Here is a 27936-nt window from a genome sequence, read left to right as displayed (position 1 = left end):
ATTCCAAGATATTAAGCACCTAAAGTCTATGAAAATACATTAAAATTTTATCTAGACTATCAAAATGATGGATCATTAATGAATGAACTCTGTGCGTTTAACCCTCAGAACATAACGTCTTTTAAGTTTAAAATAAGCACTGTGGTCATCCATGCGTGGCATGATGATACGGAAGTGTGAGCGTTTCCTATGTGTATTCTTAAAGTTTATATCTCTAAAAAAAAAACTCAAATATTAAAATAGTCAACAAAAGCTTAACAACGATTAATTAAACACTGTGTTATATTTGATTGGAACTAACGAGCACCGAGCACTGCACTAACGAGCACTATTTTCTTAAAGAGCAAAGGCTGAATAACATAATATACAAAAGCATGTACCTGTATACACTTAACATTTCCACTTTAATTCTGAAGTAGTGTTGAGCCTAAGTAAGTTTATAAAATTTCCACCATCCATGTAAAGAACTAGTAAAGATGTATATGTGTGTAAATAAAGACCAAAACCAGGCAAAACTGGTGTGAATGAAAGTAAGAAATGAGAACCGCAAAGGTCTGAGCAGTGTTCTTACCTGCAGGAAGGCCATGTTTATAACAATATATTTTTTTATGGCCACAGGCTAGAGGTGTATTTGGATTGCTGCATTCTGTGTGCTCTTGACCTTACAGTGCCTACATAGATAATGCATCATAAGCATTCATTAAACTATACATTCATTTGTTGAGGAAAAATACACGTAAAATCTCAACACTGGATTCTAGGAGTCATAAAGTGGAAAGGATGCAAATTCAGATTTTTAACTGGAAACACATAGAAAGATAATGTTGTTAGTTGAATATCCATGAGACTAAAGAGAAAAGCCACAAAGTAGAAATCCTATCGCTCGTACAATAGTTGGAAAGGAAGCTCCTGAGGGTTCTACCCAATCCCATTTTCCTCAAAAGCACAGGCGCTGGGGCAGCTGAGCCAGTTCTATTGCTGCTCAGAACCTGAGCGTTAGAGTTGGACCCCACAGCTGCTCTGACAGAGCTCGCCCCCACGTCTGTGAGCCTGCATTACAAGACCCACACCCCTCAACTGGCCACCCTTGCTGGAGGTGCTGAAGAGCTGACCTGCTTCTTCTTGGTGTTCTCAGTTTGCTTAGCAAAACCACTTAACTGAAGAGAGGTGAAAGAAAAAATGAAAACCCTCTAAGATTTAAACCGAGCGAAACTAACTCGAGCAGCAAAAACAAATCGTTTCTGAGCTGAACTCAAGTAGCATGGCGCCGGCATCACCATGTCTGTCTCTATCTGCGTTCTTGAGGCCTCGAGGACTTCAAGCCAAAACGAGATTTATATAAATATTCTGACTTTCCATGCAGAATATCTGAAAGGTTATCTTTTTCTCCCTCATATATCATACCTGATAGTAATGAACATTGGACAATTAGTTCTAGATCAAGTTTATGTTCAATTACTGTGTTCTTATGTAGTGTAATTAAACAATAAGTGAGTTATCATCAACAAGTAAGTAAGCCACAAGACAAACAAGGTGCATGATACTCTCTCTCCTAAGTGGTGACGGATGTAATATATATATAATATAAACAAGTATCTATTTTAGAGAAAACCAGGAAGGTTGCGTGACTTTTTTTTTTTAAATCTGAGCAGTCTAGAGGGATTTACCTCCACAGTTAAGCGAGTATATTACTCTTGCTGAAGGCTGGAGTTTGACTCCCAGCACCCACATCAGGTGGCTCACAACTGCCTGTAACTCCAGCTCAAAGGGATCTGATGCCCTCTACTGGCCCCATGGCCACCTGCGCATACATGGCATAGAAACAGATACACATGTACACAAATGGATGCATGCATGCACATATTTATGAACAAAAATAAAAATTTTAAAGAAAAATCTAGTAAGTAGCTACCTTCTCAAGGTATTTCATTTGGACTCCATAGGTCCTAGCAGAAGCCACTGAAAGCATACGCTTTTATTTAGGTAGCTACCACTGAACCTATAACCATTGTATGAAATCTATTTTAATCTAGAGATTTCTAAAGATTAGAATCCTTTTATGTTTTAGATATTTACTTAATAAATTTTACTAACAAAAATGTTTCATAGAGTTACCACAAGTATACACAGCGCCATTAACTATGTGTCAATAATAATAAGAAAGTTAACTCTAGCAAAATGTATTACGCTCTGTCCTGGCACCCTGAACACACTGGTAAAAACAACAGGGGAAAGCAAAGAGTGCGTTTAACAGAAGCTAAGAATCAATGCTTCAGAACGTTGGCTCTTATCTATTGTGTGGTAGTGGGAATTAAGCCTGGGACTGGCATTGATAGGCAAGCAAACTGCCACTCACCAGCACACCCAGAACTCTCATCTCAACATGCTCTAAGTGGAGGAACATGTCCACAGAGGATCACGTGTTGTAGGAAAGGTCAAATTCCAAGGACAAAGATGAGCTTTGTTTCACCTCTGCTGGCCACTATTTAGTCATCAGTAGGCTGAAGGAAGGAAGGCTCTTATCTCTGAAAGGGGGAAATAAACTCAAGTGGATAAGAATGTTTATAAACAAGTCCTGAAAAAACCTGGCACTTTATTCACTTAGTCTCTAGAAAAAATCAGTAAAGATCCTAACAACAAAAAATAGGTTTTCTTACCAGGCACCTTCATAACGTTGACATGGTTATAAAGAACTACTTCACCATGTACAAGAAACTAATTAAATGAGACTAAAACTAAAAGTAAGAATGTAAAGGTGCAAACATTCACATTCCTTAGACAATCTAACCTATTTCCTACATTTTAAACTGGAGAGAGCCATTTAACAATAGAACTTTTAACCATAGAACCCTCTAACAATAGAACCGTTAACAATAGAATTCTTTAACAATGTATCCAAGAAGCCCAACTTGAGAGTGAAGTTAGACCTAACAAGTGACAAGGCAAGGTGGCCGTCTATGAAGTACAAAACCTACTGTTACTATTCTCCCACTGCCAAAGTCATCCGCACTGAGCAGGCCTGAGGACCATTTGTGAGACACGCGACAAGTGTTTGACAGTTCTGTGTCCACCCGGTTTATAAAGAGCTTTGAACCTGACGGAAGGGCAACCATTCCTCAGCAGGAAACAGAAAGCAGAAAGGACATTCACTGTAAATCCCACACTAGTTAGACTATACCAATGTGACCAATAGGAGGTTTTTTCTTATTTAAAAACAACAAATCAATGTCAGCCTGGTGTGGTGGGGCAGCACTGGGAGGCAGAGGCAGGCAGGACTCTGAGTCGGAGGCCAGACTCGTCGACATACGAGTTCCAGCACAGCCAGGGCTATACAGTGAGACACAGTTTAATGCACAAGCTTGCACCAGTTTCAAACAAGAGCAACAGTAAAACGAAGAGAGGGCGCCAGGCCAGAACTAGCACTGTTTTATAGGAGAGTGAGCTTATTTATCATTTACTATACAACAAGAACTCTCAAAAGCCATTGCCCCTTTGACCTTGAAATAAATTTGCTTACAGAAGCATACATTTGGGAGAAAAATAGTAAATTTTCTTAAACTAAACACAGGAGAAAGCACGTATGAAATTAGTGCACACAGATACTAGTTTGTTGTTTGTTTTAATTTCCATAAAATAGAAGGATTAGAAGCTTCTCCATGTCTGGATAATTCATAAACACAATTTATGCTGCTTGAAGAAATGCTATGTACATAGGCAATATGATGAAGAAAGCTAATGTGATGTACTTTGCTTTTTGCTAACAAGAATTAGGACCATAACATCTACAAGTAATAGTTCTGTCTTTGAACTATTTCTATTGTGTAAGTATTTGTCTTGCGCACATAACATGTCTGGTATTAGTATCATCACTAACTCAAGTGTTTATATGGCATTCTGTAGTTTGTAGAACTACTATCGAAGGATCCACAGCTCACTTCCCTTAGCATCCCAGAAGGAAAGTGTCCATATACATGAGGTGGCCCTGACTGGAAAAGGGAGAGCTGCCCTGAACAACAGACTCATGTGCTCTATTAAATTGATAACAGTTAGCATTGGGGACAAGCTTATACCTCCCTGCTAATGCTTAAATCAGCCCTACTTCAATAGTAATAGTACAGCTAGCAGCGGGGCCTTTGAGGCAGAAACTAAGGGTAGAAGAGATCATAATGGTGGGTTTTAATCCAGTGTAACTGGTATCACTGTAAAAAGAGGAATGGACAACACAGGTAGGCTGAACAACAAAGGCTGTATGAGACAACAGCTACAAGGTAGACACGGAAACCAGGGAAAGCACTCTCACCAGAAACCACCTTCTGTGCTTTCTAGCTCCACAAATGTGAGGCATTTCTGAAACTTAAATCCTCTGCTTGCTTCTGAACACCGCCAGCGACTTGCCAGTCTTTATGGAATCACTTTGTGGCAAGTGCCCTTATCCACTGAGCTAGCTAGCTAGTTCTTAAATCTATCTTAATATCTCACTTTATCTTGTCTTCTGAAGCTTTCAAGGTATTTGCTATAGAAATGCTAACTTGATTTTTACACTCATAGTTAACTTACTAGATTACATCATTACCATTATATTTCTACCTAGAATTAATGGCCCCAAGACCAGTACAGTAATCCGTGGGAGACAGTCTACAACAAAAGTATTAAATACATTAACACCGTCAGACAGAATGTTTAGAGTCAGAGGGGCCAGTACTGATTAATGAACTGCAACAGTAAGGTCATGGGCCTTCTGCTGGATTCAAAATTGACATTTGAAGGCTGTCACTGTGCCAATAAATACAGAAAGCACTCCAGGAGTTTCTCGATGTTCTAAACACCTAATGGTAAATCATCATAATCGGGAAAGGATTTGATTTCCACAAAGAATTATTGGCAAATTATCTAGTATAAAATGTATAATATTATTTGAAGGAAGACAAGCTGTTACTATAAAATAATTGTTTAATACGGCTATACCTCGATAAATATAAGTACATAAATGTTTGGAACACAATGAAAATCATGTGCATTCCATAGATCCGATCATGTGCAATGCATTTAGGGAGATGAGGCTGGGATGTGAGCGGCTGGTTGGTTTTTCTAAACTAAACAACCATGCATTCTCATCAGATCACCTGTACATAGACATCATAATGTAAAGACCCACACATCTACAGTAGATAACCATCAACTGTATGTGCAGATAAATAGCTTAGTTTCCTGAAAAGCCTTGAGACTAGAGCCTGATTTTTGAGGATAATTTAACTATGCTGTAAACTTTATAAATATTATCTAGTAATAAAAACGATTAACTAAAATATTTGCATAAAGTAGCAAAATGTAATATTTTAGAAAAATCTATTTAGAAGATATGAGTAAGCTAGGGAGAGAGATTCAGATTTGTTCATGTAAACCAAATATGTCAGTCAGCAGAAATCATTAATTTACTGATTGGCTTCAAATTAAAGATCAATAACAAATGGGGACAGGATGAAGGATGGAAAGTGAGAAACACAAGATTAAATCACCACTGTGAAAGACCTAGAATTAGGTAAATATAAATTAGATCATAGTCAAAGGGAGACAGGAGATGAGAAATACTCAGACACAATCACCCTGTTCTGCACGCCCTACGCAGACAGGGCTGGGCCAAAAAGCCAGTGCATCTGAGAGAGTATCCGTCCAGAGAGGACAGCAAAGAGGGCATCCTGACCTGTCACAGCAGCCTTTCTAAAATGAGATGCTATTCGTATCACTCCTAATCTGGATAGAAAGTAAGAAATGTTACTAAACTTTTCTTTTTCAAATTTATATGTTGTGTGTGTGTGTGTGTGTGAGTGTGTGTGTGTGAGAGAGAGAGAGACAGAGACAGAGACAGAGACAGAGACAGAGATGGAGAGAATGGAATGAGAACACGAGAATGGATGACTAGGATTACTAATATTACCTAACAGATGAGGAAAGTTTACTTTCTTCCTTATATAAAGAATCACTGTCTCCACTACAATGTGCCAATCAGCTGGTGAGGTGGCTCAGTGGGTAAAGACGCTTGCCACACCCAATGACCTGAGTTCAATCCCTGGAATCAACATGGTGGAAGAAGAAAACCAAGTCCATCAGGTGTCATGTGACCTCCAGGTATGCTGAGGTATCTGTGCGCACGGACACACTTTTATAACAGGTAAGGACAAACATTTGGGTCTGCAGTCCAGAAGTCCTGTTCCTGCGACAGGAATCTAATCAAGGCCTAGGCACGGGTGAGCTGCTTCTGCTCTTCAAGCCAGCCAACCACTCTCCTATCCCTACCACAACCTCAGCCACAGCCAGTTCAGCCTCTGCTTCTTCCTAAACTTACCTGCTGTGCTACAGAATCACAGTCAAGACTAAGGTCTCCGAATCCTCCTCCAGGAAAACTATTTAGAAAGACCTGGTTTTGACTCCTCCAGAATTTATACTAAAAACACAAAAGGCAACTTACCTCAAACTCCTTCACCTTTTCCATCGTGATCAAGCGCCTTGCTGTGTGACTGGAAAGCTTCTGTTCGCAGTTGCTAACAAGTCTCAGGCAGGGGTGCCAAGGCACCATCTTCTCGGTGTACCTGAAGACAGGAAGGAAGCTGCTGGTTGGGAAAAATCGAACTGAATGTTTTCATGAAGAAGAGCAAACAAACCACAAAACTGCAAGATGGTGACTGTGCCCTAATGGGGCCACAAAAGCTCAGTAGACAGAAGTGCAGGCCACAGCAACACCCTGACGGTCAAGACAGTGATTCAGTGAAGAGTTTTATGACACCTTCAATTAAAAAAAAATGTCACTGACATCTTGAGGCCTCTAGGAGATGTGTAAATAAGTCTAAAGTTTTTTTTATATGAAATAATTCAGAGAGCTAAATACAAATAAAACCTCCAGTGTTGTTAGTGCCCAGGTCACAGTCACTAGGCTGTGACACTGAGGCTATGACCCTGAGTGGTGGGAGTGCTGCTCTAGGACATGAGCAGAAATGACGAACCCCTGAACCACAGGACTACGCATGCACTAAGAGAGCCCAGCACAGAACACCAGTGATCGTGGGGAAACACCACAGCAGAGAGAAGAGCAGCAGGGAGGGTCTGACAGCAATGAAGGCAGGCTTTAGTTTTCCTTTGCAAACCTTTGTGCCTTTCTGAATCGTCTCTGCACACATCTATGACAAAGGCTATCTTAAACCTCAGACTCGAAATGGGAACGGTAATGGCTAAGGACTCTGAACCCGCTTAGCTGCTCTAATGTGTCCGCATCACCCTGACCACCACTCTTGGCGATTTTTCGATGTCTCTCTGACCTCCAACAACAACCTCCTCACCGTCTCAATCACATGCTCAAAACCTTCCCCACTCACTCACCAAGCAGCTACATTTCACCCCATTATCAGGGGAAAGGAATTCTCTTGAAGTCATTCTTGGCTATTCCTTAGAGAACTTAGGACCATTTTGGTTTTTCCTCATCTAAAAAGTCTTTAGCACTTACTCTATAGACAAAAATAATGTACTTTTTATAAAACTAGTCCATATCAAATTTAGAATCTTCATAGAAAATGAAGGAACAAACATGCTCCTTATGAAAGGAAGGAATATGCTCTACATCATGACTGAAACTAAATTTAAAAATAGAAACAGAGAGAAAATATGGCCTTGAGCTTAAGTTTTTACACAGGACAACCCATTGGTCTCTAAAGCAGTGTCATACTTGAGGATGGACAGTTTTTAGGTAGGATCCTATTTCTCACTATGTAGCCTAAGTTGGCCTTGTGTTCCAAGAAATTTAAAAACCTTCCATATACACTGACTTGTGTTTTGAAAAGATATTTTAATACTTACAAATACAAATTTCTTATACTTAAGCCTCTTTTTTTTTAAAGATTTATTTATTTATTTTATGTGGGCACACTGTCCCCATCTTCTGACACGCCAGAAGAGGGCATCAGATCTCATTACAGGTAGTTGTGAGCCACCATGTGGTTGCTGGGAATTGAACTCAGGACCTCTGGAAGAGCAGTCAGTGCTCTTAACCACTGAGCCATCTCTCCAGCCCACTTAAGCCTCTTATAACTATAAAATAAAAAATATATAAATCAAACTCATCTGTAAAAAATAATTATAAGTATATTAGATTACATGAATAATGCTAATATTGCTCAAAGTTGCCAGTAGCTAAGCTTTCTCTTTTGAGTAGGGCATGGTAGGCACAAACCACAGGATGTGTTTAACACCATATAACAATAATGGAGATTTTTTTTTTTTTTGGACTCCCAACCTTACTGAGAAATCTACCTTCTCATCACCCTCTTACAGTCCTCTGTAGCTATGGACTGGTTATAGAACACCTCCTTCCCTATACAGGAATCCAAGGAGTCATGGGAGCCAGGAGACACTTGCATAACCTATGCATAATCACCTGTGTCCTTTAAATCATCTCTAGTTGCTCAGAATGTCTAACACATATATGAATGGTACTCGCTATACTGCACTGCTTTGGAAATGGTAAGAATGGAAAGTCTTAGGTTTAGTACATGTAAAACTATTATGCCCCAAATTCCATTTCTCATCGAAGATTGGCTGAATCCAGACATAGAAACCACAGGTATAGAGGACTAACTCTATATAGGAATGACCAAGTCAATGGAGAACATATGTCCAAAATAACATACTGAAAAAAATTGAATGGTAACTTAAAAACATCTTTTCTTTTCTTTTTTTTTTTTTTTTTTTTGGAGCTGGGGACCGAACCCAGGGCCTTGCACTCGCTAGACAAACGCTCTACCGCTGAGCTAAATCCCCAACCCCTAAAAACATCTTCAATGTATATGAAATAGTCTCTTCCTTATCAGCAGACTGTACCAACTGTTAAATCTGTACTCTGCCTAGACAATTATAATAATACCTAATTCTGTTTTTATTATTATTCCCCTGTGGCATAGGTTACCGATTTAAAACTGAATTCAGTCCAAAGGGGCAAGCCACACAGATTTAGATCAGGGGTTGCCAAAGGCAGGAGGAAGGTGGCTCCATACAGGGGTTTCGCCAGGAGTCGATGGCAATGTTTACTGTGGGGCGGTTGTCTTTGTAGTGGGATGGGTGTACAACTTTGTGGAAATACTACAAAGCACAGGCGAGAAGACTGCAGAGTGGGAACTGCAGGACTACAAATGATACCCGAGAGGTTTTTAAAAGCAAAACCTGTCACGCACTTAAGCCTAGAGCTTTTCATGAATCTCTTCTCAATCACTCTCCCTCCTGTAAAACTCTAGGTTCTTTCTAAATGTTACATATCTCACCTGAAAGACAGACTGAATTTACCTAATGCTGAACTGTTTAAGGAGTCCTTCTTTCTTGTTTCCTAGATAAGGACAAAAAGATATTCTCTTCCACAAGTTTCAGTGACTAAATTAAAATATGTTCCCAAAATCTTAACTTGAGACATGTTATTCAGCTTCCTAGCCACTGTTTGTTACAGTCTCCATGTGTATCTCTGCCACCTGTGGGGGGGTTTCCTGCGGCCATAGAAGGCCTAGAGCTGGAGGAACAAGCGAGTAATGAACTGACCTCAGGCCCCCTGGAAGAACAGCAAGCACTCTTAACCACTAAGAGTCTCCACAGCCCCGCACTTTAACTGACAATCTGAACATCAGCTATGGGATATAATATAAAGTTTTGAAATATGTGTGCCATCATATCATTTTTCCTAAGTTTATTTCATGAGTATGTGCCACAACACAGCTGTGGAGCCTGGAAACAGCTCTCGGGAGTTTTCTCCTTCTACATCGTGGATTCCGGGGCTCAAACTCTGGTCACTGGGCCTGTGCAACAAGCAAGCCACTGAACCACCTCACTGGTCCGTCGTCGCTTCTGTCACTAACGCCAGCAGCCGGATTTGTACCTTCCACGAAGCCAGTTTAACAGTTAGCTGGCAAGAGGAAAGCAGATGATAAAAGCTCCATGGATTGGTGGAACCTGGGCAAACCACCAGACTCACTCAGGAGTCATGCAGCTCTGAGACAAACCAATGCTCTGTTTCAGCTTTATTTCAGCTGTGAAAGTTGGGAATATTCAACACACAAATATCAGAATGTAGTGACGAGACAATGGAGATCTCCTAATGAGCACGGGAGGATCCGGAAAGAACTGATATAAATCTATCAGGGGAGCAAATACCACAGTACTTGTCCCACTTGAGCTAGCCAGAGCTGGGAGAAATCTATTTCTCAATGCAATGTCTACGAGAAAAACAATCTGGCTGCATACTATTCCTGGCACTGATGTCTAGCTGGGGTACAGTCGCCCGTGTTACTTGGTGACACCAGTTAGGCTTCTCTCATGTGTGTAAACATTTTAAGCTTCTTCAGTTTCCACATGGCCCTCAAACGGTCCTGAGTGTTAGTTGTTCCTCTCCATATTCCCCCCTTTCTTCCATCCCCCTCCACATTTAATCCCTGCTTCAATCCCGCATGTGTGTGTATTCTATTTCCCCTCCCTAGAGAGATTCCCCTGCCCCACCCTCCCACGTGTCTCTTACTCTGTACCTAACCTCTATGGTTATACAGTTTGTAGCACGCCTGTTGAATGAATGCTTAAACACTAAACTCCACATACGAGAGAAAACATACACTATTTGTCTTTGGGGGTCTGGTTTACTTTAGGAGGACTTTTTCTAGTTCCATTCATTAATTTGCATATTTCATAATGTTATTTAACAGCTGAATAAAATTCTGTTCTATAAATATATCACATTTTTAGCCTTGTTTGAGGGGGTTTTTTTTGTTTTGTTTTGTTTTGTCTTACTGCCCTTTTGCATGCATACTCTGGTGTTTTATGTATTTCCTGGGCTTTCCTTCTTTCGTCCTTAATTTTTTTAAAAAATTGGTTTATTTGCCTGATTGTTTTCTAAAGAGAGAGCAAGAAAGGGTGCTATGGACATGGATGAGGAAGATCTGGGAAGGTTGGGAAAGGAAAAATGTTGATTAGAATATATTGTATAAAAAGAAAACTTTCAATTAAAAAAATACAGAACAGAACACAAAGGAAGAAATTAATATCAAGTTTTACACCCAGGTAGCCCATGCTGGCTTGAAACTTACTTTGTAGCCCAGGCTGGCTCAACCTTGAGGTCCTCCTGCCTCAGGAGCCTGAGTACTGGGATTATAGCCATGTGCCTCCCTAGCTTTGTCTACTTTTAAAACATCTCTGGAGCTATAAGTGTTTGGACATTTTTCCTTGTATAAATTATTAGAAAAGCTACTGAAGAAATGTATAGAGGCTACTTCTGAAGGTCTTTGGAAATACAGTTAGCTTAAGTCCCTGTGTCTCCCTCTGTGTGGAGTGCTATGATGATGTCCACTGCATGTAGCACACATGTCTGCATCCAGAAATCATTTTGTCCTGTGTGCCAGTGTGGCACTGCCCCTTCAACTAGCAGCAGCTATACCCAAGATTGGGCCCATCGGTCTTCTGTCACGGAGGAAGGCGCTCCTGAAGTCACACCTTTCCCTGAGACTCACAGACAGTTACTGGAGGAGTGGGCCCAGGACGACCCACGCCCAAGGGTGTACAGAGATTTAACAGATGCTGTGGGGGTTTTCTTTCAGCTACACATGAGTTGCCAAAGTTTCTGTAACTAACTCTAAATTCATTGTGCTCAACCAAGCCAGACTTCTGGGATTGTCTTTATGCTGTGTTGTTGGTACCATGTGTGGGACAGACATTTGTCTGTTTCCTCAGATAGAAAAGATCAACAACAGCATTCCCTCGGTGAGATTGTTTCTGTGGTTGGCCTTGTCACGGCAGGGCTTTAGGGAGCGTGAATGTAACACTTGGTGCTGATGATCACCACTGATCCAGAGAAGGCTTATGCCAGATGCACTACCTCTACACAGGTCTTAAGACATCCAACTGTGCTTCGGCTGCCCTGCAGTAGGGGATCACAACAGAAAACAGGCGGATGAAGGAGGCACTTCCTCACCATTTCTTATAGCTGAGTGGGAAGGGTTAGCCAGGAAAGAGTCCCTATCAGTAAGGGATCCAAAACCTGGGAACCTACGGGAAGACTTCAACATGACCGATGCAATGAGACGCAATGGGAAGGAAAGAAGTACTGTCAGGCTCAGGTCAGCAAACAAGATAGGACAGAGCCACTGGAAGCCAGCCGGTGCAGCACAGACGCTGGGACTTCGCTGAGCCACAGTCATCTGACCTTTATGAAGTAGGAGAGACTCTGCGGGGAGTCTTAGTGACTTCGGCTGTCTTAAGTGCTACAGCAATCAAGATGGATGAGGAAAGAAAGAGAAGATGACAGGTTCTGCTCCAGTCACTCAAAAGCAAATGTGGCCATGTCTGTGTCAAGCTGAAGTTCCCAGGGGAAAAGCCAACAGAAAGCCAAATGTGGTTAACATTTTTTCCAAGTCCCTATAAAGCCTGAAGAGCAATTAACCAAAGGGGTGTTTGTAACAGGGCGACACCAGTGGTTCCCACGAGAGTAACTGATGCTCAGGGAGGAACATCTGCGGAGTGGGAAACAGCTGATAAGCACAAGCCAGCAGCTCTCTCAGGGGGTGAGATGTGCAGCACTCCAGACTGAGGAGCGGCGCTAGCTCACAAAGAATGATTATCGGTTCTGAAGCTCTTATGGTAATGCTTCCCTTCCGTGCATCCATGTCCAGAAGGAGTGGAGTCTTTGTGTGCTGCGTGGGACCTTGTAAACTCCTTTTGAGAAAGCTTTTAGCTACTGGCCATTGAGGCCATGCACTGCCCTAAGTGCAGTGGAGTGCAATGGGCCCTAAGTGGTCCTCCCACACTGTGTAGAGGGTCACACTACATAACACCAACCTGAGTGTTCTACATATGTAAAGAGGCATCTGACAGACATGAAAGCACAGCTACACGAGCTACTCGAAGGAAATAATCAAGACAGGAAGCAAGGATCAGACCTGCAATGAGATTCTTGGGTGTTTTACAGCTAAGCCAAGTATAGATGGGATTCACTGAGTGACTGAGAGGATTCTACCAGTCTGTGCCTTTACACAGAAAACCGGCTCCTGAGTCTGAACAAAGGAATCTAGCATGAGTAGAATAGAGCGATCGAGCATGCAGGGTGGCGTCTCAGCGACAGACCCTTCTGATCCCGGTCTGGGATGCAGTCAGAATCAGTGGCAAAGCATGTCTTGTGTGGAGACCTCAGGGTCAACAGAGATAGGGAAGCGTCCCATCCCTGGCACTGGGGCTTTGTTCAGATACCTTAGTGCTGTGATGGTTTGAGTGAAAGCCCCCCCCCCCCATAAGCTCCTATGGTCATGGTTGGTGGAATAATTTGGAAAGGAATGGTAGATGTGGACTCGCTGGATGAAGTGTGTCACTAGGAGTAGGCTCTGGGGTTTCAAAATCCCATGCCAACTCCGGTTAGAGCTCTCTCCTTGTCTTTGCCCACACCTTAAAGAGCAAACAAAAGCTCTCAGCTACCGCTCTAGCACCATGCCTTGCCTGCCTGCTGCCTGCCTGCCTTTTGCCATGCTTCCCACCTTGATAATCATGGACTCTAACATTCAGGACTCCAACCCCGAGTCAATGCTTTCCTTTATAAACTGCCTGTTTCTTAGTGTCTCTTTACAGCAATAAAAAAACAAAAAACAAAAAACAAAAAACAAACAAACAAACAAAAAGATCAGCCATCAAAATGCACACTGCTTCTTGAAAACCAGTTTCCTCATTTTCTAAAGTAAATGGACTAAATTGGACTTAATCTTTTAGATTTATTTGTTATAAATATGAGTGTTTTACCTGCATGTATAAATGTGCACCCATGTTCAGGTCTAGTGGCTACAATGGCCAAAAGAGATTATCTGATCCCCTAGGATTAGAGGTATGGCCAGCTATGAGACACCTCTGTGAGGTGCTGGGACTTGAACTTGAAAATACTTGGGTATTTTGCAAGAGTAACAAATGCTCTAAACCTCCAAGAAAACATGAAGCCTGTATTCAGTAACCTAGATGTAGCAAGTGATGTAACCTAGATGTAGCAAGTGATAAACAAGGCATGACTAAAGCTAGGCCAAAGTCACTTCAAACACAATGACCATAAAACAGACAAACAGATACAGGGCTTCCAAACCCTGAGGTTCCTAAGCTACCACTGCTGTCCTCAGGAGATTTAGAATGAGAATACACGGCAAAGACGGGGTCTATAGCAGACTGAACAGCTGAACTGTAATGTTAATAGTGTCTTTCAAACCTGAGACCCTATCCTTTTAAAAGAGAAGAAGAAAGGGGAGGGAAGGAGAGGAAGGGAGAAAAGGTGGGAAGGAGGTGGGGGGAGGGCAGATGGAAAAGAGACAGAGAGAGGAGAGACAGAGAAAGAGAGAGAGAGAGAGAGAGAGAGAGAGAGAGAGAGAGAGAGAGAGAGAGGAGAGACACAGAGACACAGAGACACAGAGAGAGACAGACTCCTGGGAGGCAGCTCTCTCCATCCACCATGTAGGTCCCAATGTCTGAACTCAAGTCATCAGACTGGATAGCACAAACCTTTACCCATTGAGCCTTCCTCCAGGTCCCTTTAACATCGTCTTACTCTAACACCTTATGTGCACCATTGATGTGCACAGCTCCATTCAGCAGCTACCAGTTACTGAGCAGCAAAGTCAGTCCCCTTCAACATAAGACACAGCTTTGCATACATGAAGAATTTGTATTTCAGTCTGAGCTTGTAGGAAAGGTTTACTGCATTTAAGGCAGTCGTAACTGGCATGTAAGAAAGCCAGCAGTAGAGACAGTAGACATGAGTTACTCAGGTAAGGTTTTTAAATCCCTTGTGCTTGTACCAGTCAGCAGCTACTAAACATCTATGATATTCCAGGCACTGAGCTAAGTGGCACACAATGAGGGTTGGCAAACTTTTCATACAAAGAGTCAGAATGCAAATATTTTAGATTTTGTGGGTTATTTCTTTTCTCTCTCTCTCTCTCTCTCTCTCTCTCTCTCTCTCTCTCTCTCTCTCTCTCTCTCTCTCTCTCTCTCTCGATGATCCTGAATTCTGACCATCCTACCTACACTTTCCAAGTGCTAGTTTTACCACTGGTATAATCATGGCCAGATTTTTTGTCAAATACTCTTTTGTGAGCTTTCTAACTTTTTAAAAAAAATATTGTAAAAGGTGGTCTAAGTTGAACCACCGTATAAAAACAGTATGACAAGTATACCTGGCCCAACAGCTGTGGTTTGCCAATACCTAATTTAAATGGGTCAAAAAAAAAAAAATCTGTTAATTGAAAGGGAACTTTTACTTGTATATAAGTAGACTGAGGCTTTTGACAAATATTAAATCTGAAAATATGAGCAAAATTAGAGATGAGGAAACAGGATCCTTAACACATCTAAATACTGTAGAAAGTGACATTAAAAGAAATAAAGACGACGTACTCTGGTGTGTAGACTGGTAGCCAATAAACTAGTCTTCCACCCAGTACGAGGGTCTCAGCGGCAAAATTGATCAGGTCCAAAAACATGTCACTCAGGTGATAAGTCAAGGAGACAGGAACGTGGCTTTCTGGACTAACGAAAAGAACAAAATATTTCAAAGTAAGTAAAAAGTATAATACTGCTCACAACAATTATAAGAATATCAACAATTTTTTCAAAGTAATAGCTTGTTGAATTTCACCTACCATTTTTCTATTCCCTTCAGTATTTCCTTCTGTGAACCCGTCCTTCTTGTAGATTCCCTGATACCATATGGAGCTAGGCAGAAAACAAAACAAAACAACGTGGTAGTCAAGTCAACCAGTCACCAGCAAGGGACAGGCTCACACGGTTTGCAACGAAATGTGATAACCACGTGCACTGACTGGTTTTGTGTGTCAACTTCACACAAGCTAGAGTTATCAAAAGAAAGGAGTCTCGATGAGGAAATGCCTGAGTTCCAGCTGTAAGGTGTTTCACTTAGTGATCAATAGGGAGGACCAGACCGTGGTAGGTGGGGCCACCCCTGGGCTGGTGGTCCTGGATTCTATACAAAAGCAAGCGGAGCAAGCCATGGGGAGCAAGGCACTAAGCAGAACCCTTCCTGTACCAGCTCCTGCCTCCAGGTTCCTGCACTGCTTGGGATCCTATCCTGACGTCCTCCAATGAAGGCCTATGATCTGGAAGGGTAAGCCGAATAAACCCTTTCTTCCCCACCTCAATTTTCAGTCATGGAGTTTTTGCCACAGCAATAGAAACCCAAATTAAGGCACCAGGGAAGGGAAACATCACCTACGCACTATTCTACCCCCAAATGCCTGACATAAAATGCTCAGGAAAGGACAAGTGGGTAAAGCTGTACATTTTGAGTAATGGAACCCCAAAATTACTAAATGCTATGCCTGCCTCTGAAGTGTACCCTATACTAAAGGAAAAACAAAACAGTACACACCATTAGTGGTTCAACTGACAAAACTGACTGATTATATCTGTTTACTAAGACTGATTGCCAAGATCCTATCTGTGTTCTCAGAAAATACACACTGAAGTAAGAAGGGAAATAGTACGGTGAAAGAACGAATAGTAAATAATGAAAGGTCACCTGAGTTTCACAACGCTCACTCACAGCGACGTCGCAATGCCATCGGGGCAGTCCTTTTGTGAGATTTAAACTGCTCCGAGTCATCAAGGAACAAAAGCCAGCTGAGATAAAAAGCCTGAACTCTGCACTACCTACAGATTCATCACTGCTACAGAAAAGGCACCTCTGTTTACACAGGCTGCTCAGACATCCGGTATTCTAAAGGTGCAGAACCTGAGTTTTCATGTAGTGTTCTGAAGTGAGTTGGTTCGCAAGCCCAGTGGCTTGTACGGCCCCACGTTTCTCTAAGTCTAGAGGGGAGGTGCCAGCGGAGAGAGATGCTACACAGGCTTTTACCTGTGGAGAGATGTGAGCCTGCTGAAACCCCTGGAGGTTGACACAGTAACCATAAACAACACTCTAGATCTAGTTGCCATAGTAACAATCACAGTCAATATAAAAATACATGCCTCAAAAAAAAAAAATGCAAGGAAACCGAGAGCAAATTATGTACAGCTCTAATTACAGATGGGGAATAAATATATTTGCTAAAATAAAATCACGAACCCTTAAGTACTTAAATTAGCAACCTGCTGCTTAGCCATAATTCTGTATTGTTGTGTGTAAGGAACTGAAGAGTGAGAAGAAGCTTAGAACAGGCGGGCACCTTATAGTGTGTTAATATACGTTGTACTTAACACGTACTTCAGAAAACTAACCCTATTCCTGCTCTGTATGAAAATAAACTCACGATCTGTGATGATTGCATCAAAATATGTTCCCTTCCTCCAGGAAGGCTTAGATGCGTCTGAAACCAAGACATCAAGGTAAAACTTCTCTAGGCCATACTGACGAAGATTTGCCCTGATGTTTTCATCTGGTCCACGCCACTTCTGGTTTTTCCTACTAGCCTTTCCTAAAGAGAAGGAAAATGAAGGTAGAAAATTACTCCGTCAAATAGAGTATTCATAATTTCTTTAGTTTATCTAAAAAGTATTTTCATGATTGTGCAAACTTACCCATACACTTTACAAATGCATTCATTTGTAATCCTGATTGTATGCACAATTAGGCAAATATCATTTCACCTGATTACTCTGAATAGTAAAACGTAACTTTTTTAAGTGGCCAATATTTTCTAAGTATGAAATATTCATCAGTAAGATACTTAAGTGAAAACAACATGATCTTTCCCACAGCAGTAAAGACTTCCACGTTGAATGAGTGTTTGATGAGAAAAATGAAACAGAAACGGAGAAAGCTTGTGAAACACAGCAGCTGTTGCCCATGCAGAAGCTAGACAAGACAGAAACATTGCTGGAGAAAAGTCAGTGTCTGAAGACAGAAAGTTGGAAATAATCAGAAGCTTAGCAAGGATGACATGTCAGTGTTAAAATCAGAGAAACCAAAAGGAAAAACAGCTTACTAGTAAATTATGAGATATATAACCATCACACACACATTCAGACACATAAAACCTGACATTGATATCAGCTGAAGGAGAATCATCAGGTAGCTGAGGACTGGAACATGCTCACTTGGAGCCATCATCATTTAGACAAGTGGCAGTGGTGAGAATGTGTACAATTCTAACTTAGGGACCAGCTTCATAATTGCTTGTTCTAGCAGTATTCTTAAGTCAGGGACTTGAACATACAGACTCCTCCTGTTTCTGCTTCCTGAGTGCGGGAATAAAAGCCACGCACCATGTCCAGCAATTATTCTCATATAATTATATACTTTTGTAGTATGATTGATGTTACAGTAAAACAAACTTTCAAAAAAAGGATGAAAAGCCCCAAGCAACGTGCAATGTAAAAGAAACAGGGTTTAAAAAAATAAATGAATAAATAGACAAATAAATGACAGGAGAAAATAGTTATGAGTACTTGTACACAGACATCAAACCATAGAACCTTAAAGAGACTGAAATAAAACCGTCAAGAGTAAAATCAGCACCAGGGAGCACATGGCCCAGGAAAGCACGGAAGCCTCTGAAAGTCAATACTGCCGCTCGGAACAGTAGCTCTGTCCCTCAGTGGGTGTTTTGGGCTGAAGGAGGTGCCATGCTACATGATCACAGGCAATGTGAAAGTGAGACCAAAAGCAGATTGCAGGCTTTCAGCAGCATGTGGGCAAAAGAGCAAGAAAACTGAAACACAGCAAAAGGGACCTACAGGACTCAAAGAAAGGATTTTGACTTTCCCACTCGGAAAGCATGAGACTGTTCATGATATAAACTAAGAGGTCAGAAACAGAGACATACCTAGCAACTGGATAAATTCTAGAAAACTCTTCTGAATTCAAAATTAACTCCCTGAAGGCTTTAAAATTACTTTTCAAACTTTTAGTAAGTAAAAATGTCTTAAAAGCTCTGTGGGATAATTTTCTTTAAAAAATATGTCATTTCTACTACCTATAAACTAGAGTGAGTTTAGAAGTTTACTTATTCTAACACGAACAGTACACAGAGCATACCCGAGGCCACCCCTCCTGGGGCTACACAGAAGACACCCCCGCTTCATAGGAGGGGGAGCAGGCAGGCCCGGGTAGTTTGAGTGCCCCCCACCCCCTGCAGCACTGGGGAAAGCTGGCCCTGCCCCTCACGTGAGCAGTGCTGGAGAGCTGGCCCTGATGGAGTGAGCATGGAAGAGTCAGCAACCACCCAGGCCCAGATCCAGGACTCTGAGAAGGCCCACCGCAGCTATGAACTCCCCGCTCAGTGAACCACTGGAGCACTTGAAGGGCTGGGCCTCCAGAACCAAAGCTTTAGGATCTCCATGGTACATGGTAACAACAGGACAACCAAAAGGAGTCCTGATGAGGATCCACTATTGATAGTGTAGCAGAATCCAGAGGCTTGAACCAGACCAATGACTCAGGCCAGTGAACATTTACAAGAAAAGCTTTTTGGCAAAAGGGTATACTTCCTTTTTTTTTTTTTTTTTTTTTTTTTTTTTTTTTTTTTTTTTTTTTTTTTGGACAAAAGGGCGGCTTCCACAGTGAGATTTTTGTTTGTTTTCTTTTGGTGGGGAAGGCTGCAAGGGCAGACAGTACATATGGTGAGACCAAAGAATCAATAGAAAGGGGAAAAAGGTCAAGCCAGGTTATTAGTGTGGCACACAAGTGTTTCCGCAACAGAAAATGTAATTAAACCTCCCCTTTATTAATCTATACGAGTGAAGGAAAGTCTTTTAAGAACTGATCCAAGTTACAATAGAGGAATACTAGCATAGAGGCAAGCAATTTCAAAAGCATGAATTTAAGTTGGTATTTTTAATAGCATTCCACTATGGGAAACATACTTTTTTACTCTAATTCTATTCAATCACACACCATTAGTGAAGCTTTTAAGCTTGAAATTGCTTCAGTAATTCCTACAAAATTAAAGTGGATTAATGTTTCAAGTTACACTCATTTTAAGGCAGAACCTTTAAATTTGTAGACACCTTAAGTGTTTCAAGTCACAAAAATCTAAATTTTCATGTTACTCAAAGACTAAATATTAATCCAACCTTACTCAATGCGTGATTGCTGAGTAAATCAGTGATGATAGTCTTAACTAGAAATAGATACACTTCTATCAACTTGTCTATTTACTTTTATTTTATGGGCACTAGTGTTTTGCCAGCATGCATGTCTGTGTATGGGTATAAGAAGCCCGGGAACCGGAGTTACAGACAGCTGTGAGCTGCCACGTGGATGTTGGGAATTGAATTTGAGTCTCAGGTGGAAACAGTCAGTGCTCTTAACCACTGAGCCATCTCCCCAGCCCCATCCTTCTACATACATGTTCTTAACATGTACTTGCTGACTACAAATGTGACACTCCATCTCTTTCATATTTTCCTCCCCAACACTGTTTTCCAACCTTAGTTTGCCTTTAAAAACAAAGCAAAACAAATCACAGCAAACAAACAAACACTTCTTGTATTAAGATAGCAAGTTCCTGGCCAGGGATGGAGGGAATTTTTCTTATTCATGTTAATATTCTTCTAGTTCACATCTCATACACTGAATGATCATATTGTCAAATGTGGACACTCAAAGAAGTTTTATGGAAAATTACATTAAAATGTTGTACTTTATACATTAAAATGTCACATAAAGCTACCTTCTGATTGTACAGGCCTGCTTGGCTTAACAACAAAGACTAACACTGTACGTTCTACTCACCCAAGCCATGAACCGTGTTGTAGTCTATGTCTGTCCCACATACATATGCACCGAAGTGAGCAGATGCTATCAGGAGGCCACCTGGAAAACCACACAATTATGACTGTTAGCCAGAAAGCCCAGACTAGTGTTCCTTTCCTGATTTAATTTGATCCAGAGTCTTACGAACTAGCTGCAGGCAGAGTACCCTGGAATGACATCAAGCCTAGTTAAATTTAGCAAGGCTCAGAACTGAACAAATAAACCCTAAACTGAACTCACTAAATCAGCCAAAAGGCAGAGAATCAATGCATATCAGGGGCATTGCTACTTCACTACCGAGGGAATGCTATTTATTGTTCAAAAAGATGATAGTTAAGACATTTCTCAGGTTATCTTAACATTACTCAAAAACATTCTGTTCCATTTTAAAAAGTGAACATACAAGTCTCCAAATACAAAGATCTAAAATAAACTAATAACTGGGCTCGAGTCTCATAGAACGAAAGTAAGCACGTTTCACATGTGAAATGCTGTTTTTACAGGTTTAAACGTAGCCTCTTTTAAAATACTGTCATGTAATTATTTTTTGGTATAAACTATAAATATAAATTTCTGAGTAAGTTATCTAATTAACAGTATAATTTTTCTATTATACAGTGCTATGGGTAAAGTAAGAATAATACCCCAATATAAAATTACCAGACTAAGGAAAATGACAGATGTGACTGGCTCAAAAATGAAAGAAAGGTCAAACAATTAAAAATGAAATGAAACACTTAAAGAAAGTATTTTTATTAAGAAAAATTCAAAGTTAATAAAATATTAAATATATTTTTATTAAACTACACATTAATATATATTCAAATAAAGTGCTTTTTATGATTGATCAATCCCTAATTATAATATAGGAAGATGTCCATCAAATAGGAATGAGAAATTCATTTTCAACTACAACATAAGCCCAGGCCTTGGGAGCAAACTCCTGGGTTTTTCTTTCCAACCTTTAAAATGTTACCTCTAAAATTAGTAGTGTCTTAACAGGGTCAAAATCTACACATTGCAGATCTATGGCCATCTAAAACATAAGGAAGTATACTTAAAAAATACTTTGCTCATATAAATACACTAAGTATTTTCCAGTTATATCCCCTGAAGAAGAAGGATGTTGAGCTCAAAGCATAGCAGAAACCAAAACCTAGGTCTTCTCACAGTAACCCTGAAGCACCTGTGAGACACAGTACGTAGGAGAACTCATAATTCTTGACCTAGAAATGGTGTAGTCTGTAGTTAGGAAAGGTATTTCATGTGACAACTTGGGAGACTCACAAAGTCACTTCACCCAGATCACAAGGAATTACTACTCTGCCAACCAAGGCAGATACTCACCTAGAAGGGCTAGTTGTCAAGGGGACAGACAGAAAAGCTTTCCTGCGCTTCCTTAACCAGAACCTTATCCACTGCTTAGAGGGACCTTTGAGAAGACTCAACTTACAGAACACTGCTGAAAGGAGACGGATAATCTGTTAGACTTGCCTGGACTTGTGTCTTCTTTTAATTTTTAAAATAAAATCATAAGAAGTTGGTTTCTCTGACCCTGGGCAATCGTTGCTAATCCTCTATTGTCTTTCGCTTACAGCAGTCTGTGTTTTGTCATACCTTACATGGAGGGTTCTTGGGTGGAAAGGGAAACGGAGCAGGAAGTATGGAGAAGGTAGGAACGGGACGCACCCATTTTTGTTATACAGGCTAAGAATATTATTAATACCACATATGTAAGTCAGACTAACAACTCAGTGTTTCAATTTCCTGTAACTTAAACAGTAACCATTTTAAGGTTAGGGTAAGATCTTATAGGCAAAAAAAAAAAAAAAAAAAAAAACAACGAGCGGAATTTATTCCACACTATAAAACTTGATTTATGAGTTTTGTCTCTGGACAACTACAGGAAATGTGAAACTAGGCTTTGGTTTTGCTAAGAGAGAAAAAGGAAAGAAGCTGGTGCTCCTGCTGCCATGGTGTTTTACTGTCTGTGTCATCCCTCTGAAAAAGGACTCTGAGTGAAGGACTAGCCTAAGTACAAGGAGACTGTTAGAGGCAGCAGGACAGCCAGACCACTGTGAAAGGCCAGAGGTGGCCGTACCACCAGACCAATGCGAAAGACCAGGAAGCAGGAGCACCGTAACAAGCTACTGAGATGGACTTTCCAGTCCTCTTTTCCATCCTGCACATTTCTCCCACGGCTAAATCAATTTCCCCACCTGGATTCTATGTCGACCATTCTGAAATGGCAAATTAAAAAGGAGCTGTAGTATTTTCCTGACACTTACAAAGAGTCTGAGGGATAACTATGTATCTTGGCGGACATATTACTAGACCCACCTCACCTGAGAGAAGTGTGAGAGGGAGTCCACACTATGCCCTCAGAGGTCTATACCACACAAGACAATGAGCACACACGCATCTCCATCTCTTTAATTATTGACAAAAAAGTTAGACATTTAAAGTCTCAATTCCCTTGCTGCTAAAATAGCAATAAGTTATCAATATTTCGGAATTAGCCCAAGAGGGGACAAGAAAATGAGTTCCTGGTCAAATATCTCATCATCGTTTACTGCTCACTATGTCTAACATCTTCACCAAAAAGTACCTAAGTCCATAGAAAGCAACGATTAAAAAATAATAGTAGGGGCTCAGCTCTTGCAGAGGTCCTGAGTTCAATTCCCAGCAACCACATGGTGGCTCACAACCATCTGTAATGAGATCTAATGCCCTCTTCTGCTGTGTCTGAGAAGTGACAGTGTGCTCACACATATAAAATAAATAAATCTTTAAAAAAAAAATAGTAGCATAGCATCCTACTCAGTGTCTACCAGTTTTCAAGTAACACTCTAACACAGCATGCCCAGAGTGAGGCTAGGAGGAGGGCCTTTGGTCAACAGGTCATTCTAATGAGGAGGATAGTAGCACCCCACACCTTCCTCCTTCTGCTCTTGGCTTAGAGTTAAGTAGACCCTTGGCCCTTATCATTGTCTTCTAATATCCAAACAAAGCGTAACACTGTCACATTAGAATCCTTCTCTTCGTAAATTAGTTTGCATATTTTGTTGTAACGGAATGTCTCTTAGCGTACCAATTGTTAAAATAGGAATGAACTCTGTTACTAATCAAATTAATCAAAGCCGTGCATCCAGTTACTAAAAATTCACACCAACAGAAGTGTGGTGTATTCACACTAAACGTTACTGGTAGCAATGGTTCCTCACCACTCTAAATGTGATTAAATGAGAAAATATTTGCCGAAACAGAAGGAGATTGAGGTCATAAGGTAATTATAAGCAGCAGCTAACTGTCTAAAAGAGAAAAGAGAGATGTGTATATAAGAAAAGATCTCAATCTACTTTAAAACCTTGAAAACAAAATCACCAGTCCTCACTAGTCAATGCCGATGCATTTGGGAACTGTCCACATTTCAGTTTGAACCATTAAAAGGGATACACTTGAATTCAGTAAATCCACAATAACGAAAGATATAGGTAAAAAAATCATCGAACGAGATGTGAAAACCTACAGCCATGAGAAAGGCACAGAACTACTCAGTTCTCTGGTCCTTTCCAAGGTACAAGCTGTCTATGAAGCAGGAGTTCAATGAGGAAAGCAATCACCCTTAAGAACTTTCTGTGCAAAATTAGAGGCTATAACCAGTTTCAAAGCGAAAATGTCAAAAACTGACTTACATCCTAAAGCCAACTTAAACCGCAAACACAGATTATGAGACTATATTGTAGTGGTAACTCTTACAAAGATTCACCAATCATGTGACCTCCCTCACTATGGGAACAGTGAGATGATCAAGGCTGTTCATTGCAGGGAAGACCCCACAGCAGACACAGTCAGCTATCCTTACCCCTCACCGTGCACAATTAAAAATGTGGATGCGGTGAAGGTGGAATTTTATAGTATGTCTAGGATTGACTGCATCAAAGAAGGCCTACTCCTCTTCCTCCCCTGGTATGACAATGTTAATTTTAAACTTTAAGGTCTAACCTCAGTGTGTACACCAGTCACACTGTACACAAATATTACATAATTCCAAGGAACTGTTTTCACTTCATAAAAATAATTTTTTGTTTGTTTTTAAGTTTATGAACGAGCTAACCAGATGGCTGAGTAAAGTCTGGTGGCAGAAACGTGATGACCTGAGTGAATCCCTGGAACCCGCATAACTGGGGAAGGAGAGTCAACTGCATAAAGCTGTCCTCTGACCTCCACGCCCCTGCAGTGGCAAGCCTGTGCCAGACGCAGGCATCATGCTGTACATACAGATACCCCACAATGATAAATGAGAATTCAAAGCTAAAGAACAAAGAGTAAGGTTGAGCATCTAGAGAAAGACAGATCATAACCATTAACCACACCGTCCACAAGAATGAACTCCGAGTGGATCAGAGTTCTGAAACAAAAAAATATCACTTCAAGAGGCATAGAAGAAAATACAGATTAATACTTTATAAGTTGAATACAGAGAAAACTTTTATATGGCAAGAAGGCAAATATTATCAAAGTCAATAATAACTGATAATTTGAAAAGACATATTTGCAATTTATCACAGAAACACTGGAAGAGGATGTGTTAATATCTCTACAAAAGCATCCCTATAAGACACAGGAGCAAAAAAAGACATGAAAGTCTACTCAAAATATGTTATATAACAATCTTTAAAAAAAGCTGAGACTTGACTTATAATCAGATACATATTAACACTATTTATATATAATTTCAACCAACATATCAGGAAATTTCAGACCAATTTCCCTTATGAATACTGATGTAAAATTAATAAAATTCTTGAAAAACGAATCCAAGAACAATGAAAACGATCTCCATCATGATCAAGTAGGTTTCATGCTAGTGATGCAGGGATGCTTCAATATACAGAAATCCATCAACATAATCTACTACATAAACAAACTCAGAGAAAAAAAACACTCAATCATCTCATTAGATGCTGAGAAAACCTTTGACAAAATTCTATACCCCTTCATGTTAACTCTTGGAAAGATCAGGAATTCAAGGTCCATACCTAAACATAATAAAAGCAATAAATAGCAAACCAGTAGCTAACATCAAACTAAATGGAGAGAAAATCAAGGACTAGACAAGACTGCCCACTCTCTCCCTACATATTCACTATAGTACTCGAAGTCGTAGCCAAAGCAATCAGACAACAAAAGGAGGTCAAAGGGGTACAAATTGAAAGGAAGTGGTCACCCAATCACAGAAAAACACACATGGTATGCACTCATTGATAAGTGGCTATTAGCCCAAATGCTTGAATTACCCTAGATCCCTAGAACAAATGAAACTCAAGACAGATGATCAAAATGTGAATCCTTCACTCCTTCTTTAAAAGGGGAACAAGAATACCCTTGGCAGGGAATAGAGAGGCAAAGATTAAAACAGACACAGAAGGAACACCCATTCAGAGCCTGCCCCACATGTGGCCCATACATATACAGCCATCCAGTTAGATAAGATGGATGAAGCAAAGAAGTGCAGGCCTACAGGAGCCGGATGTAGATCGCTCCTGAGAGACACAGCCAGAATACAGCAAATACAGAGGCAAATGCCAGCAGCAAACCACTGAACTGAGAATAGGACCCCCGTTGAAGGAATCAGAGAAAGAACTGGAAGAGCTTAAAGGGGCTTGAGACCCCATATGAACAACAATGCCAAGCAACCAGAGTTTCCAGGGACTAAGCCACTACCTAAAGACTATACATGGACTGACCCTGGACTCTGACCTCATAGGTAGCAATGAATAGCCTAGTAAGAGCACCAGTGGAAGGGGAAGCCCTGGGTCCTGCTAAGACTGAACCCCCAGTGAACGTGATTGTTGGGGGGAGAGCAGTAATGGGGGGAGGATGGGGAGGGGAACACCCATAAAGAAGGGGAGGTGGAGGGGTTAGGGGGATGTTGGCCCGGAAACCGGGAAAGGGAATAACAATCGAAATGTAAATAAGAACTACTCAAGTTAATAAAAAAAATTAATAAAAAAAAAAAAGAAAGGAAGTGGTCAAAATATCACTACTAGCAGATGATATGATAGCATACTTAAGTGACCCCAAAAGTTCCACCAGAGAACTACTAAGCCTGATAAACAACTTCAAAAAAGTGACTGGATATAAAATTAACTCAAATAAATCAGTAGCCTTCCTCTACTCAAAGGATAAACAGACTGAGAAAAAAATTAGGGAAATGACACCCTTCACAATAGTCACAAGTAACATAAAATACATTGCTGTGACTCTAGCCAAGCAAGTAAAAGATCTGTATGACAAGAACTTCAAGTCTCTGAAGAAAGAAATTGAAGATGGAAAGACCTCTCATGCTCATGGATTGGCAGGAGTAATATAGTAAAAATGGTCAGCTTGCCAAAAGCAATCTACAGGTTCAATGCAATTCCCATCAAAATTCTAACTCCATTCCTCATAGAGTTAGAAAGAGCAATCTGCAAATTCATCTGGAATAACAAAAAATCCAGGATAGAGAAAGAGAAAACTATCCTCAACAATGAAAGAACTTCTGGGGGAATCACTATCCCTGAACTCAAGCAGTATTACAGAGCAATAGTGATAAAAACTGTATGGTATTGGTTCAGAGACAGGCAGATAGATCAGTGGAATAGAATTGAAGACCCAGAAATGAACCCACACACCTATGGTCAATTGATCTTTGACAAAGGAGCTAAAACCATTCAATGGAAAAAAAAGATACCATTTTTAACAAATGGTGCTAGTTCAACTGGAGGTCAGCATGTACAAGAATGCAAATTGATCCACTCTTATTGACCTGTACAAAGCTTAAGTCCAAGTGGATCAAGGACCTCCACATCAAACCAGATACACTCAAACTAACAGAAGAAAAAGTAGGGAAGAGCCTCGAACACATGGGCACTAGGGAAAATTTCCTGAACAGAACACCAATGGCTTATAATCTAAGATCAAAAATCGACAAATGGGACCTCATAAAACTGCAAACCTTCTGCAAGGCAAAGAATGCTGTCATTAGGACAAAATAGCAAACAACAGATTGGGAAAAGATCTTTACCAGTCTTGCATCCTATACGGGACTAATAACCAATATGTACAAAGAACTCAAGAAGTTAGACTCCGGAGAATCAAAATAACCCTATTAAAAAATGGGGTACAGAGCTAAACAAAGAATTCTC

General features: G+C 40.6%; 1 protein-coding gene across 1 annotated transcript in view; it reads right to left on the bottom strand.

Annotated features, from left to right (window-relative positions):
• Trmt11 (tRNA methyltransferase 11 homolog) overlaps window positions 1–27936 on the bottom strand; it is a 55319-nt gene that overhangs the window by 9269 nt on the left and 18114 nt on the right. The window contains 5 exon segments of the mRNA NM_198051.2: window positions 6467–6587; window positions 15430–15561; window positions 15675–15747; window positions 17301–17465; window positions 20726–20806. Of these exon segments, the coding sequence (NP_932168.2) occupies window positions 6467–6587; window positions 15430–15561; window positions 15675–15747; window positions 17301–17465; window positions 20726–20806 (572 nt within the window).

Source organism: Rattus norvegicus, chromosome 1 (assembly GCF_036323735.1).
Source record: "Rattus norvegicus strain BN/NHsdMcwi chromosome 1, GRCr8, whole genome shotgun sequence".
NCBI lineage: Eukaryota > Metazoa > Chordata > Mammalia > Rodentia > Muridae > Rattus > Rattus norvegicus.
The sequence above is the reverse complement of the archived record's forward strand: the minus strand, read 5'-3'. Positions and strand labels throughout refer to the sequence as shown.